At 37.9% G+C, this 16,596-nt stretch overlaps 2 protein-coding genes across 4 annotated transcripts in view; one reads left to right on the top strand and one right to left on the bottom strand.

The window, feature by feature from the left end:
- Positions 1-1,152: 1,152 nt before the first annotated feature.
- LOC124137098 (ankyrin-3-like) lies at positions 1,153-14,194 on the bottom strand. Of its 3 annotated transcripts, none has more exons than XM_046503255.2 (6): positions 14,079-14,194; positions 8,239-8,287; positions 7,597-7,744; positions 7,097-7,144; positions 6,810-6,902; positions 1,153-6,647 (listed from the first exon to the last, which is right to left on the bottom strand). In XM_046503255.2, exon 6 carries the CDS (start codon positions 5,842-5,844, stop codon positions 2,689-2,691), a length of 3,156 nt encoding a protein of 1,051 aa, XP_046359211.2. In that variant the 5' UTR covers positions 5,845-6,647; positions 6,810-6,902; positions 7,097-7,144; positions 7,597-7,744; positions 8,239-8,287; positions 14,079-14,194; the 3' UTR covers positions 1,153-2,688. The 3 variants fall into 3 exon arrangements, with proteins under 3 accessions (XP_046359211.2, XP_046359210.2, XP_048239785.1); XM_046503254.2 differs by lacking the exon at positions 14,079-14,194 and adding an exon at positions 12,932-13,100; XM_048383828.1 differs by having other exon boundaries at positions 5,854-6,647.
- LOC124137102 (DEP domain-containing protein 7-like) overlaps positions 13,243-16,596 on the top strand; it is a 59,744-nt gene continuing 56,390 nt past the window's right edge. Inside the window, exon 1 of the mRNA XM_048383830.1 lies at positions 13,243-13,365. The gene's annotated coding sequence lies outside the window, so the exon portion shown is untranslated. The remainder of the gene's footprint in view (positions 13,366-16,596) is intronic.

Consider the following 16,596-nt stretch of genomic DNA (forward strand, 5'->3'; position numbering starts at 1 on the left):
TTTGTTTGTGGTTGGTCTGCCAAAATTAACTGCGTCATGACACTGATGCGAGCGTGTGTCACTCGCAGTTCTCGCAGTACTTTCCTGCTCGCAAAACTTTCCAGATTTACAGAGTTTAAACTGAAAACAATTTTTATGCCACATCAACAAGTTTTAGTCAGAAGAAAACGTTAACACAAAAGATATGTTCATATGCAAACAATGACAGAGAGGTAAGTGTTCGTCCAAGTTCGGAGCACAAACCTTGAAACATACTTGGGGTGAACCGGGATTCCAACCAACAATCATAAGTTTCTGGCGTGCCAAAAGGACGCAAATCTGGCCAGCGAATTGCGGCGCCTCAGAATACTGCGCCACCAGCGGCCCAGGTATTTATGATGTACTGTTTGTAGGCATGAAAGGTTATACCCATCGCCAATTTCTCAACAAAATTAACATTCAGCACATGTGGTATTTTCCTGTATTGTGTTCCCATGGGTGTACGAATATTTAATCGTAAATATAATATATTAAAAACAAAAACGATAAATATATTAGTATTCATGTAAAGTATGAATATATTTTTAGTCCTAATAATTATAATTATATGTTTATCTTCATGTTAGGGTGGTCTTAGACATTGAGGCAGGTTCTAAGATATTACACCATGTTTAACAATATTTCCCCAGTAAAACTAATCCAACGACCTGATATCTGAGTAAATATGTACAAGAGAGAGGATTGTTACAGTAAGTATGAGCTTATGAACGGTCAGCCCCTGGAAGCAACGCATCTGAAGCGTTTCCTTAAAAAACATAAGGCTGTGTGATGTTTGGTAAGAACCCTATCACAAACAAAAAAGAAAATTCTGATTTTTTACTTGAATCGTATCTTCTCTTTTGGCAATCTCACACCAACTTTCAGTGAGGGCGCCGATAATAAATTATAACAAATACTTCTACAAGCAATTAGTACCATTAAAACGGAAGATATTTCATGACATACACAAATATAATTCATGAAATTACATTTATTACATGATATTCATGAGATTTGAAGAAAACCTAATACTATATGAATCCCACTGGGGCCCTGTACAGCTTATATATAACAATAGTCGACAGGCTCTATCAAGGCATCTATGCAACCCTAATACAAAACACTGAAACAATATAAACAAAGAACATAACTTTATTCTGACACACTTACAAAATAACAATGATGGTACAAGTACATCAAGGGATAATTATTCCTTTTCGAACTTAACGACCCGTATTAAAACGAACCGTGAAGATCCGGGGTAGGATAGATCTTCAGCAACTCATGCTTGCCGTAAAAGGCGACCGTGCTTGTTGTAAGAGGCGACTAACGGGATCGGGTGGTCAGGCTCGCTGACATGGTTGAAGCATGTCATCGATCCCAATTGCGTTGATCGATGCTCATGATATCAATCATTGGATTGTCTGGTCCAGACTCGATAATTTACAGACCGCCGTCTGTTTCATAATTAGATCTACGCATAATATACACATATAAAATACATACACGTGAACATTGTTCAAAACATTTGGATAGCTTTGCTTTGTAAATAGTGAGTTCAGGCACCGCTAGACTACCAGAGCTCACAAAAAGATAACTTGAGATTTAAACAAGATTTAAAATCATGTCCAGATAAGCTTGAATTTTGACTGTATTCAGATACAAGTATGGTGGTGTTAAATCGTCTCTAACACCATCAGTAGCTATGAAAGCAGGTAGTTGTTTCTGTTTGAATTGAGTAAAGTGTAGTCCAGAGGAATAAAAACACCTAGCAGGTTTGCTCTGACAGATGGATACATGTACATTGAGTGATGCTTTTGATGCTAGTTTGCTTTTGTATTGCACATACTGATATTGATTGTATTGATACCAAAACCGCTCAAAAGATATTGTGGAGATTAACTGTTTAGCCACGACATATTGGTTGAAAATACATACATCATATTTTATATTTTGTGGGTGAAATTGAGATGAAGTAAGTAAAGAGGCTTGAGTCATAGATTTAAGTTTTTGTACATGAGATATAAATATAGTGAATCTCCAACTTCAATACGTCCATACCTTGTCTACAACAATGTCAAGTCATGTAACTAAAATCTGGTATTAAAAGTTAAAGCATTGTTATTTAGCTTAAACAGTAAACAGGTTTTGCATCTCCATTTGTTGTTCATCATCCTTCGGGATAGATGTAAAAGAGTCACGATCATGCAACAATGAAGCATTTTCCTAGCATTATTGCTATTCAAATTATTTTCTCCATTGCGCCTCTTTTAGCAGACTCAATATGGAGTAAGTCCATTTTCACCTCTTGTGTTGATATCAAAACCGGTGATTAAGTAGTTCATTTGAAATATGATGCATTGGTGTCTGACAAGTTTGCATATTACCATTCTAAACACAACATTAAACTTGAATGAATCCAGGACATGAAGCTGTGTTGATGTTTTCAAAGCGTATTTCAAGTATGGACCATGTCACAGGTGTTACAGCTATATGATGCATGTAGTATTTAAACAGTTTTTAACAGCAATGCAATGTATCAAGGTTGCTCATCTAGTATTTACGCTGTCAACAATGATTCCTAGACTTAAGGAAATAACACGTGCCCTTTCATCACTGCAAGAGGTAAACCTTGTTTCACCCTGGACTTTGGACATACACATACGTCATTCATATTTGAGACAAATAATCACCAAGTTCACAATGTCCATGAGTTTCAGCATGACTGATACAATCATGGCCATTCAGGTCAATTGCTTTTCGGTTCGCTCCTGCACTTATCAATAAGTCTACCACTGCCCGATTTCCTTGTCTTGCAGCACACATCAATGGCGTCACACCAAGCGTATTCGGAGCATTGACATGGAGACCCCTTTCAAGGAGCAGTTTGTGTGTCTCTATGCTGATATCTTGGATATCACATGCATAATGCAGCAAATTAGACTTGGTGCCACTGCTGTCCAATGTACTGACAGAAGCATTTCGGGACAGCAAGAGGCTCAAAATGTTCACGTTGTCCTTGCTGATGGCATACATGACTGGGGTCATGTTGTCATCATCCTCTTTATCAATATTTAGTCCATGATCAAGTAATTCATTTGGAATATGTGTGTCATTGGTGTCTGACATGCATGCTAAATGCAAACAACTGGCGCCATGATCGGTTAAGCAGTGCAGATCAGCACCTTTAACAAGCAGTAGGTCAAATTGCTCCTTGTTACCACTCCTGCAAGCAGACATGATTGGAGTATAGTCATGTGAACCTTTGGTGTTGATATCCAAACCACTGTCCAAAAGATATTCTGAGGTGGCAGTGTGACCACCAGATTTTGCGGCAATGTGCAGGCACACGTCACCATTTTCATCGCTCACGTTGATGTCTGCGTCTCTTTCAACAAGAATGTTGACAACTTCACTTCGATCATCTCTGTTCTTGGATACACACATGAGAGGGGTTCTGTTGGTAGAATCACGAATATCAACAAACATGCCCAAATCAAGGAGTTTGGCACAACCCAATGCATTTCCAAACCATGCTGAAGTGTGGAGGGTTGTTTGCCCATGATTGTTTCGAATATTCATGTTTGCACCATGTTCAACAAGGAAGTCAACCATATCAAAGCATTTGGATTTAACTGCAAACATCAAGGGTGTCATGCCATTGCAGTCAATGTCATCAATGGGAATTATCTCCAACAACCGCTCTGCTATTTCCACGTGGCCACTGCGACATGCCACATGAAGACACGTCTGTTCGAACTTATCTTTTGCTAAGATGTCTGCACCTTTTGACTGCAAATACTCCACAATATCAGTGTGACCATGAAAACATGCTGTCATAACCGGTGTTCTATTTTTTGGGCCGCATTTGTTGATGTCTATTTTTGGAAAAGTTGATATAAGATACTCAACCATTTCAAGGCTACCCCCAATGCAAGCAGCATTAAGGCAACCATTTCCCAAATTGACATTGGCGTCTTTCGCCACCAAACATTTAACAAGGTTCAAATCCCCTTGTTTGCAAGCACGCATGACTGGGGTTTGGTAACTATTTGAACATGAGTTGACATTTTGACCTTTTTCCAGGCAAAGTTCAACCAAAGGCAATCTCCCGGATTGTACAGCCATATGCACACATGAGACCATTGAATGATCTTTTAGAGCTATGTCAGAACCATGTTCAATAAGCCAGTCTACCATGTCAGCATGGCCATTCTGCAATGCAAACATCAAAGGTGTTCGCCCTGTATCATTAGTACAATCAACAACGATTCCTGGATTTAAGGAAAGGAGCCATTCAGCTGTGGGAACATGCCCTTTCATCGCTGCAAGATGTAGGCAAGAAAAGCTTGTTTCATCCAAGACACTGGTATTTGCATGCCTGGCTACTAGTTTCTTGGCAGTTTCAAACTGCCCATTCCTGCAAGCATACATCAATGGGGTTCTGTTTCGCTGACCCGTCACTTCAATGTCCATTTTGCCTTCATCAAGAAGAATCTGAACAATTCTTATTTCACCCTTCACACATGCAAGATGAAGACAGTTGTCTTTTTGGTCAATAGATGATACATCAGGATTTGGCAATGCTCCCTTCTCCAATAAGAGCTTCACAATATCCTCATGCCCATTGTATGAGGCATACATCAGTGGCGTGCGTCCATGTTCACCACGTTTGTTGACATCCAACGTTTCTGCAATTAGGGATTTAGCTAAGTCAACAGACCCCCCTCGACATGTAAGGTGAAGGCAGTTGTCACCTTCTTCGTCCAACAATTCCGGATTGGCCCCTCGTTTGAGCAATGTTACAGCTAAGTCAGTATGACCAAGGTAGCTTGAATACATGAGTGCTGTCATGTCATTGCCTCCCTTGACGTCAATTGGTGTACAAACCGTATCAAGGAGTAGTTCTACAATTTGAGTGAATCCATTTGCAGCTGCAATATGAATCAACTTATCTTTGTTGTCCCCATGCATGCGGGGGGTTACTTTCTCGGGACCTACATCAGTTTTAGTGGGGCTGCATGCTGTGGATAGGCTGCGTACAAATTGCCTTGTTTCTTTTCTTATACCCAGGATATCCCCAACACTGACTGTTGCTATTTGGTCATAAAAAAAATCTGATTTAGCAACAAGTACCTGCAGAGAAGAAACATTCCCACTCAAGCAACAACCTAGATATCCTTCAAGGATTTCAGAAACTTCAAATGAAGTATGCTGAAACAAAGATTTGCTCACAGGACCAATGCTAGCAAACGATGACCAGTATAAGAATCCAAGGCCATAACCCCTGTCATGGGAATGCAAAACTCCTTCAAAGTTCTCACGTCTTGAAAGATTTGAAAATAGACAGTCCACCATGCTTTCTAACATGAGACACTGATGTGACAAAGAAAGAGCAATATGACCATCAGTAATCTCCCGAGCAAGTCTCTCCACAAGCACCATGGCAGCATCTTGTTTAAGGTATATCATGAAGCTGGTGACATACCCACCACTGGGAGCCTCAGTCATGTAGTCTTCTGAAACCTTTGTCCTTTCAATGATGAACTTGAGACTGCAGTTTTCAAGAATGAAGACAGGGTTCATGTCCCCCACAACAAATGACACAACATCATGGATAGTCGGATGACTAAACTTGATGCAGTTTTTGTCAGATACCAAAAGCGTACGAATTTCGTTTTTGGCAGCTTCGCTTAAACGATGAGGATGAAGAATATCCGGCAGTATTTCTTGTACACTGGATAGCTTCTTCTCAAGTCCACTACTTTTTCGCTTTTCAGCACTCAACAAATTGATCAAGTTCAGTGTTCCATCATTGAGCACCATAAGCAGGAGCACAGCTGCTCCGTAGTTTGGATCCTCGGAGATGAATATGTTGCTTATTAAGTCATGTAAATACGTCCAGGGCTCCTTGAAGAATTGCACGGCCTATTCCTGTGAAGACCAATTGTCCACAAACAACTGACAGATATATGGAAATCCCAGTGTCCTGTATTTTAAATGTGCGATGTGTTCTACATCGACAGAAGTAACGCTTATGCACCCTTTTCTCACATGTTTGCGAAGTATGTTTTCTTTTTCACGATCTTTCAACTCTGTTATGGTTAGATCGGCAATAGTGCTGAATCTAAACAAGGATGTTCTGTATTTCTGTAACATCGTGGAGACAATGGGGTGTTTGGAAATGTTTGTCCTACTGCACATGATAATTTTGAGATTTCCTGAGATGTCATCACTTTTATATTTATCTCCAATTTGTCTTTTAGTCCTCTTTTCATCTAACCGTTTGAAGTGTGTTTCCAAATAATTGAATATATTTGTACAGCGAACCCTAATTTCTGATGTTGGAGAAAATCTACCAAACACGTCATCAAGAACAAGCAATGTTGGTTCACTCAAATTGACGTATTCTTCAACTTTAAAACTTGTCACTTCATCCACAAATTTCACCTTGTATTTCTGCTTTCTGTATGTACCCATTATGTAAAGAGCCATAGTTGTTTTTCCTGATCCCGGTGATCCAGTAATGAGAACATGTCCATGGTGAGCCAGAGCATCACAAACATTCAGGTAAGCATCCGTTTTTACAAAGATGTCTTTTGCAGATTTCAACCTCTCATTAACCATATCTGTAAGGCAAAAATGAATCTATAATTTAAACAGCAACACCTTGAACCACAAAGTACAAACAGTCAGAAAAGCATATGTGTGGTTGGATATTTGTTAGATTTACAATGGCTATAGTATATCTTGACACAATAATATGTACGGATTTGGGAGAGTAGGTATACCTGGAAGTTCACCATCACCGCTGACAGTTGTCCCTTGTGAAATGTTCAGGTTGCCAATAAAGTTCACAATGTTCAAATTTTCAAAATGTACACCTAAAACAGAAAATACAAGAGAAAACAATTATTCATTCAAAAACATCAGGATTGTTATTCATGTGTACACGGATAATCAATATACGTAATATGTTATATGTTCCTGGTAAACAATTGTAAAATGTCATATCTTAAGCTGCCATTGCTGACCCTACTTTTCGTGTATTTTCGTGTATTTTGTATGCAACACTCACCATCGGGAATTGACGCCAATGAGCATTCTGCCAGTGGTTGCTGTATTTCTGAAAATCAAATAATGTTGTAAATCGTCTGACATAGACCCAATATACGCAACCAGAAAGGCTGCCGGATCTCAAAGTTGACAACGTATCAGTGATACTGTTACAGAGGTAAACAATTTCCATAAAAAATAATAATGAAGAGTCCATTGCACGAGCCCGACTATATCATGAGTATGTGTCAGTGCATCACTATCAAATTTGCTGTTGAAAAGATTGGGATAAAGTTTCATGAACACTATACACTTCCCACTATACAAGCGTACATATACAAAAATAACGAAGCGTAGAAAGACGCGTTGAGATATTTTAAATGACATATTATTTGACTGTATCATGAAAATAGGACGAAGCTAATTATATCTCTTGGTGATATGTTCATATTTCATATTAACTGAACAAAAAGCAAACATTAATTCAATCCTCAGTGTGTGATAAACTGTTTCTACAAGAACCTTCACGGTTGATCTCTCGAGGCCCAATGTTCTCGACATATGTTATCCTCCGTCGTACAGGGTGTGCTGTATCCTCTGACTGACCATTGTCTGTTTGAGATAGCATGACTGACCCTCCAGTTGTGTCTTCATATCCTGAAGGTTGATCCTGCAGGATAAAAGTAGCACACGTTAATGGTTGGTTGGTTGGTTGGTTTGTTGTTTAATGCCGCACTCAGCAATATTCCAGCTATATGACGGCGGTCTGTAAATAATCGAGTCTGGACCAGACAATCCAGTGATTAATATCATGAGCATCGATCCATGCAATTGGGATCGATGACATGCATCAACCAAGTCACCTTGCCTGACCACCCGATCCCGTTAGTCGCCTTTTACGACAAGCATAGTCACCTTGTACGGCAAGCATGGGTTGCTGAAGACCTATTCTACCCCGGAATCTTCACGGGTCCACACATTAATGGAACAGAAGCATTTATCAAATGTTTTACAACAATTTGTAACGCATGCCTTCATTTATGGTTTCTGTTAGTAGGTTCAGTCGTACAAAATAAGCCGTGTTCATCATGTCTATAACCGTATCAACGTGATGCCATCTTTCTATTGTTTTCGTTAAAAGGATAGAATATTTCCATGTCCTACCTGATCACTATCATTAGGACCGCTGCCCCCACTTTCTGCCATTGTTGGTCTGTTAAATGAAATTGAGAAAAGGTTCAGTGTTAATTATGGATACAGTACGTTACTCGAAACACAAACACATGGCTGCAAGTATGGGCGTCAGGTTGTCAGAGAGATAAAAGATGTCAAAAACGTTTTAAGGTAGACATGTAGAGGGTTTTTCCTAATGTGACGCATCAGTGACCGAAATGATTTCCAGTGCAATTCCCTACACTTACTTATACATTTATATGTAAATGGGGTTCTTGAGGCGAGCACTTGCCTTTGCATGTGTTTGTGACGGGTGCGGGATACGCTAACGTTTTCGCAAACATCTGGTATCACCACTATTTAATAATGATTTATTAACACATGTTTATGATACAGTCGGAGTCGTAGAATGGACTCTGCTTTTAACAGAGATTTCTTATGATTATGGGAAGGGTATTTTCGCTTTTATTTCTATTTATGGTGGATAAGGAGGACAATTGCTTTATCGACATAACTTCTACCCGATTTTGCGATATTGTGACGTGATAGTAAAATGTGACAGTTATACTTAGGTCCGACAGTGTGATGGTAAAATGTGACAGTGATATTGCGATGCGAAAGCGCGATCGTGAAATGTGACAGTGATATTGCGACGCGACAGAGCGTTAGTAAAATGTGACAGATATATTGCGGTGCGACCTAGCGGTAGTAAAATGTGGCAATGATATTGCGATGCCACAGAGCGATAGTAAAACGTAACAATGATAATACATAGCGACAGAGCGAAAGTAAAATACGAGAAAGTTGATATTGCGATGCGATATCAGATACCTATCACAGGAGTGAGTCAGCATGGATGTAGCAATGTCACGGCAGCGGACACCCAAAATAGCTATGATTGGACACTAAAGGCAATAACCCTCTCGATAATCATACCTGCATTCAACACACATTCTGTACATACAAATACACGGTGTTGGGGAGACAGATACTTCCGCAATGTGAGGTAAGCTTAGTATACATGTTTGTTGTCATCTTGGTGTCGAAAAAACCCACTTCCGTTTAACCGATGTATAAGCTTTTTCCGAATGAAACAGTATAATTGATGAAAAACATCTTTAGATTTTAAACACATATCTGAAAATATTCAGGATATTCATATGTGTAGGCCTCTAAACGCGATTATATTACATCATGGGTGAAAGACAATCTTAATACGGTTTAAAATGGAAGGTGCCACATGATGTTAAAGGGAAAGAGTACACACAACATTGGAACATGTCGAAGGAAACGAAAATGGGATTGTTATGTTTCTTTCATTATGGGTAAACACATTTTTTGCACCCAAGTTAACGCACAACCCACGTAACGGAAATCCGATATCTTATGACCCTAAAACAATGTGTTCGACGAACGACAATTTCAGTACATGAATGATCGGCCTTTCATATGAATAACAATCGTGCCAACAATTGCGAACGTATTGATCTGTTCTTTGAAAGTGACGTATTCGTTCACCTTAAAATTTGCGAAGCTTACTTTGGAGCAAATACTTATGATAAGGCTAAGATAAAATGTTGCAAAAGATTCTGCATATCAGATTTCATAATGACACATGCAAAAATAGATCAGTTACGGCCAAACATTACATTTCCATTTGTCCGCCATGGCGGCTATGTTTAAAATAGGATCGGAATTCTGTGAGCACTATTTAGAGAAATCACAGATGACAGTGCATTACAGATTGCATATAAAGGGAAGTAACTGCGTGACATAAATTGTTTTGCACTCTATTACAACAGTATGTGGCAGAACATACAACATGTATTGTGCATATGAAGTAACAGCTTAGCTACATTATTCTTGTGTTCGATAGTCGGAACGGTATCTATGTCCTTTATACATGGTTTCAAAGCAAGACTGAAAGGCTCTCATGATTGTACACCTAATCATGCATACACTCACACATATTATGAATGACTGATGATTAATAAAGTGATGATCTCCCGGGATCAACGAAAGACAACAAAAGCTATACATAATATTGGGGAAAATGGTTGACAGTATGCTAGTTCCAACATTGTATTATGGTGCTGAAATGTGGGAAAGTTCATACACAAAAATAATAGAACGTATGCAGATTTTATTCTACAAATGATTTGAAAAAACAACTTCCAATGACATAGTTCTTGGGAAGTGAGGCAGATTCCCTCTACAATTTACCTACATTCCAAGAGCAATAAAATACTGGAATAAATAAATTAGCCTCAACAATAATAGACAGCCATATCGGCATCATGCTTAAATCTCTTGATGCTGCTGGAACATACACAGGTGCTACTCCAATTAAGATTTTTTTACTTCACATAGAATGTAGTAGAGTCTATATTCAGCAAGATATAGGTAATGCTGAAATGTTTTATGTGTATTTCAACACAGGCTCTCAGATACTTGATAACAAGAATCGCGCATTCATATTTGGAAAGTTAATATAAGTACAACAACTACCAACGACATAAATCACTGCTCAATGTTGAATCATATCTAGCAACAAACATACCTCAATATATAAAGTGGCATTTATCAAAATTTAGGTGTAATAACTTGAGATAGGAAGACAGCCGAGTTCTAATTGTGGCAGATTAATCGTGAGTGTGTAGAATTTTCGGTAACAACCGAAAACAGTGGTTAATCCTTTTTCTCCCATAACAATACGCCATAAAAAGTCGAGCTCGTAGTTGAAGATTTCCCGTGTTTAGAAACCACTCGGGATTTCCCCCAGCCTCGTTTTCGAATATGCTCAGTAAGACAACTGCACCATAAACAGGTAAAAAGGATCTCGCGCAGACAACCCACACGAGTTTTCCCGTGACAGGCAAGCCACTTGTTAGCATTCATGTTATGTTTTTCGTTAACTATTAACAGCTGATTGGAGTAACGTTTTGAGAATTAGTAAAGTGATTTGATATTGTTAATGGTTCTGGATTACTCGGCCCATAACTTTATTTGTATTTGTCTCGCCGTGACTATCATTCTCAATGCGCAACACTAAATAGGCCCACCTTTTTAGTGTATGTAAATACGTTATTCGTTTATTTGTCCGCTAGAAACAAATGTTATAAACCCAATTAAGAGGAAATTAAATATTCTCTTAAATATTGTGAAATATTGTTAACGGAAAACAAGGGCCCAAGGAACTGTCAGCAGGATTGATCAGGCACGATTCTATTAATACCAACTCAGGCATCTGATCAGCTGATTACTGCTAGGTAAATCTTCTCAAATCCATCAATGGATTGTAATATTTTTTAACGAATTTTCCTCTTTAAAACTAATTTTGCAGTGAATAATTTGATAGGTAAAATGATGATTATTTCATGTCATCTTTTTTTTGTTTTTTTGTTGTTCCTTAACATGGTGAGCACATGTGTTTTTATCATATAAAAGAAATAAACTTATTCAGTGGACAAATTTTCTTTTGAACATAATATTTAACATCAAAACATGTGAATGACAAGGAACAATGTGAATTTGACAAGCACAATACTTTATTGTGTGTGAAAAATAAATACATAGGATGTATGTAAACAATAAATTATCATTTCAATAGTTTTCAATAGTTTGAGTTTCAATATTTGCCTTTTAATACCCTTGTAATGTTACATTGTTTTTTTTACTGCAACAGTTACCTCCAAATTTTATTCTTTCTTATTTTATCAGAAATAAAGACTTACTGGTGATAGGTAATTTAAAATTAACATTTTCTTCTTTTTATCTTCATGAAAACAAGACTCATAATAAATATATATTTTAGTGACCTGTTCATATATGAATTTTTGTAAAAAGTATTAAAATTAAAATAAGACATTGCTAATGTTAAGAAATGAGGTTTATGGTGAAATATTATAAGACGACCTCTTGTTGGTCATTTCTGTCATCACCCATAAATTTGAGTTTTTCTTTACTTACCATGTTCTGAAAATTTACACATTACACATTAGAATAATTTAAGGTCTCTGATTAAAATAACGCAACATCTTTCCACTCTCAGGCAGCCAATTAGATTATGTGAAAAAAATAAACCACTGTAAACCTTCTAATGGGAGAAACAATAATATTCCTCATGATGAGAGATAATGTGAATTTTGTTGAAAGAAAATTGTCGTTTGTGAAAGATTAATACAATGTGATTATATGCGAACGCTGCTCCCGTCAAGAAACATATGCATCCATATTACACAGACTATAATAATTATCAACCTCATGATATCAACTGACAGACTTTCTATATATAATCGGAACGATATTTAGCTAAAGTTTTTTTAATGCAAAACGAGACAAAACTGATATAATATAAACACCCGTGTATGCAGGATATGAAGTTTTAAATGGTATTGTTATGTGTGCCGATGACCTTTATTACTGAATATATAGGCATATGCAATATACATACATACATACATACATACATACATACATACATACATACATACATACATACATACATACATACATACATACATACATACATACATACATACATACATACATATGCCTGTAGTATTATCGACCTCCAAGTCACGATATTATTTCATAGGTCGTTGTATTGTTATTAAATGATAACATAAATGGTCAATGCAATAATCTGTCTATATTATCCACCGAAATGATAAGATATACTTACAGTGGATGTATGCAGCGGATATAAACCCATCTAGCTATCATAGGTCTACCAGAGAAACACAACTGCACTGACAACAACGAGAATACACAGTCTGTCCGTCAGACGCAGTTCGCGGAAATGAGACCTGCTTTCGTTGAAATACCAGGTTACCTTGACCTAAAAGTCACATAAATCGCTGCGGTTAAACAGCGCAGTGACACCATGTCAATGCCGACCTGACACCTCGAGCGTGACATATACTAGGCTGTTAATATAATAGATGCGTTTAGAGATGAACAGATTCTCGCTGTATATAACGGACACCCTATGATACCGAAATAAAATACCGACGATAAATGTCGTAACGTAATACCACTAGTGCTATGGACATGCACATCTGACGATGTGTACATATTATACAGTTCAATGACGACATCAGCACGAGCATCGTTCAGGTAAGAGCATCTTCTCATTTGGATATGTTTCAATTCCAAAAGGAATTAGATGTTCATAGTGCATGCGTGTAAATTGTGTTTGTGGTATTTTGGGTCTCTCCGCTTTGTAACACATGTAGGATTTAAGTATGAATTTGAAAGATTTTTTTCGAATATCCTTGTTAGTTACCGCATGGTCATTAATGTCTGTGTGATCGTGTACGGCATGGCGTCTGCAATGTAGGAATATAATGGGCAGGGGGGGAGGAAAAGGTTTTCTTTCGAGACAATATATTTCGTAGTAATTAAATTCGACATAGATGATCGACTGTCAGAATTTCTTTCGAAATCAAGATAAATATCTATTTTTTCATCATAAACTGAAACTGAATTTAACATGAGCTGTGCGAGGAACACGGGCAGTAAACATTCGTCAACATGTCAGCTATATCGCCGCTTGGGCACCAGCAATCCTATTACTGTCACGCAAGCATGGATGCGCTCGGGCTATGACAGTGTTTTCTAAGCTGTAGGTCTACTCATCACCTTAATAAAGTCGTGAAATTTGGATAATGCACATTATTAAGACCGTTGTTTCTTGACGTGATAATGACAGCCAGAATCAAAATAAACCTTGCACATATCATAATGTGTTATACCAACTACCAGTTAATGATCCTTCCTTTGGGAATTTATGCATATATGATTCATAACGTATTTGTAACTTTTCTTACCTCTGTTCAGACAATTCCTTCCTGTATTTTTCGCTGAAGACGATTCTAGATGTTTATATTGAATGCTGCACACGGCTGTGGGGGAACCCCGCTTGGGAAATTTACATTATACTGAGCATGCGCCACAGTCGATCACATGACCAGTGTGTACGAAGTGACAGTTAAATGGCAACAGCAACCGTGAAACATTCAGGGATGTTGTGCACCCTATTAGTATTACATACTTTTAAAAGCAGTTGAAATCACTTGCATAACGGGTGTTATATTGTCCGTATATCAAAATAAACGCATTGTTTTACATTATGCTAAATTTTAAAACTCTGTATCCTATCTTTACATACATCTATACACCTTATTCTATATTTGGGGTTTATATATTTCATTTGGAAAATATTTTGTAAATACTGAAAAACAGATTTTACGAAAAGTGATTTCCCCCCAAAATGATTGTTTATTGATTGCCCAGAAAAATGTGTTGTGTGTTTTCAAATAAATTGTTTGACGCCTCCCTCTTTGAGAAAAGATTTCTTCTTGGTGGGGTAGCGGTGGAGTAGCCCAGTTGTTAAAGCGATTCCCCACATTGGTACCATGTGTAAAGCCCTTTTCTGGTGTCCCCCACCGTGATATTGATGAAATGTTGCTAAAAGCGGCGTAAAGCCCAACTCACTCACTCACTCACTCACCCTTGTTTTAAAGTAAGTCGTCTGTCAACGCACTACCCATGTTCTTGGTCTTTACGTAACTGGTAAACGTCTTAAGGCCTACAGCACTTTGTGTTTTCCTCCCTCATTATCTGACACGGAGTGATATAATTGAAAAACTGCAGTCTAAAATCTCAACACACTCACTCGATTTAAAGTAATCGCAAACCTCATTCAAAGTGTACATACATGTGGTATGATGGACAGAGAGATATGGAAAAGTGATCCCACAATTCAGGAACACTGTCCTTCATGAAGAGGGATTGACATTGTTGGAATATTCAAACCGAATCGATTCGGCTGTGCATTTGGAAACTCTATGCAAATATCAGACAGGGCGTGTATTACTAGTTCGCATTGTAGGACGTCATTTAGCGCAGGTGATTTGTAGACATGTAGACAGGTACAGGAATGTTAACGTTGTATGCAACTGCCACGTTCTCCCTACGCGGATCATAAAAGCTGACTAATATGAAGATCAAGTTGTCACTTATCTTCATGGCTGGCTGGGGGCATATTATTTCGTAGGCTGTTTTTATATAGTACGTGCGTACGTACGTATACAATTTTTCTCTCTCACATTATTTATCTGTACCACATGTCGGGCAGTGACAAGAAACCTATCAAAGACACGCCTCTCTAATGTGTATAATCGTCAGTAGGGCTGACAGATGAATATCAATTGAGTAAGTTAACCATAATTCTAATGTGGGGGGATTTGCTTACATTTCAGATAACTATAACTGTAACTATAAAAAAACACATTACATGAAAATTGAAAGCATAATTATTTGTTGTTATTCATCTTCATGTGTCATACCACAGCAAAGACATCAATGTGTTCTTTGATCCTCAGGTATTGATAGTTTTTTTTATGTCACAGAAACATTTCTAAACGTCCCTCAAAACGGGTTGCATACATGTCAGGAATATTATGTATTATTTCATGAAGTTCCCTGTTTTTAACTTGGGTCAGGACACACTCACTTCTTCACTAACACTTTGTGATTTCTTTTTTTTATGGTTTTACGCCGTTTTTAGCAGTATTCCAGCAATATCACGGAGACACCTGAAATAGGCTGCACGTATGGGCTGTACTCATGCGTGGAATAAAACCCGGGCCTTGGAAGTGACAAGTGAAGTTATCATCACTATTTGAATAGAAGGTATCATAAACACATTAAACACAAGGCTCTTTTATTTATTATCTTAGTTTGAAACAACAGGGTTCCGGGGTCGAATAGATCACCGGTACCCCATGCCTGCGGAGCTCAATATTGAAAATCCAAAGGGACGGCCAGAATCATCGTTTCATTGTTTCAACCACTGGATTGCCTGCCCAACGCTACAGCTGAAACAGTTTTGACTGTTGTGTAAAACACCATCCACCCACTATGGCGTGAAACAACATTCACTCGAATGTTTTCGAGACAGACTGAAATATGTTAAGGCGTCAGGTATTCACTAGATACTTATCGATTTCAATTGTAAATATACTTTCTTAATTACTTAATGCACAATACATTCAGGTACTAGATATTCAATATTGTGTTAAACCATAACACATGCCATAGACAGTGAACACTTCACAAAGAGGATATAAACTTACGCACGGAGAATCTCGTTTCCAATTGTATAGGACGTTATTCAAGGAATCAACCCACAAGGAAATGTATATCTCAGTAAAACTAATGACTGAATCATGTTACTGTTGCATCATTAATGCAGAAATGTAACACTGATGTCACATTCCTTCCATGTCTTTGTCCCAGGTTTGTTTAGACAAGGTAACTATAACCGCAACAGTCTTCATAATA

Source organism: Haliotis rufescens, unplaced genomic scaffold (assembly GCF_023055435.1).
Source record: "Haliotis rufescens isolate VD_foot unplaced genomic scaffold, xgHalRufe1.0.p SCAF_5, whole genome shotgun sequence".
NCBI lineage: Eukaryota > Metazoa > Mollusca > Gastropoda > Lepetellida > Haliotidae > Haliotis > Haliotis rufescens.

Excerpts from the sequence above, each read along its gene's own strand:
- LOC124137098 (XM_046503255.2), bottom strand. The coding sequence starts at position 5,844 with ATGGTGCTCAATGATGGAACACTGAACTTGATCAATTTGTTGAGTGCT.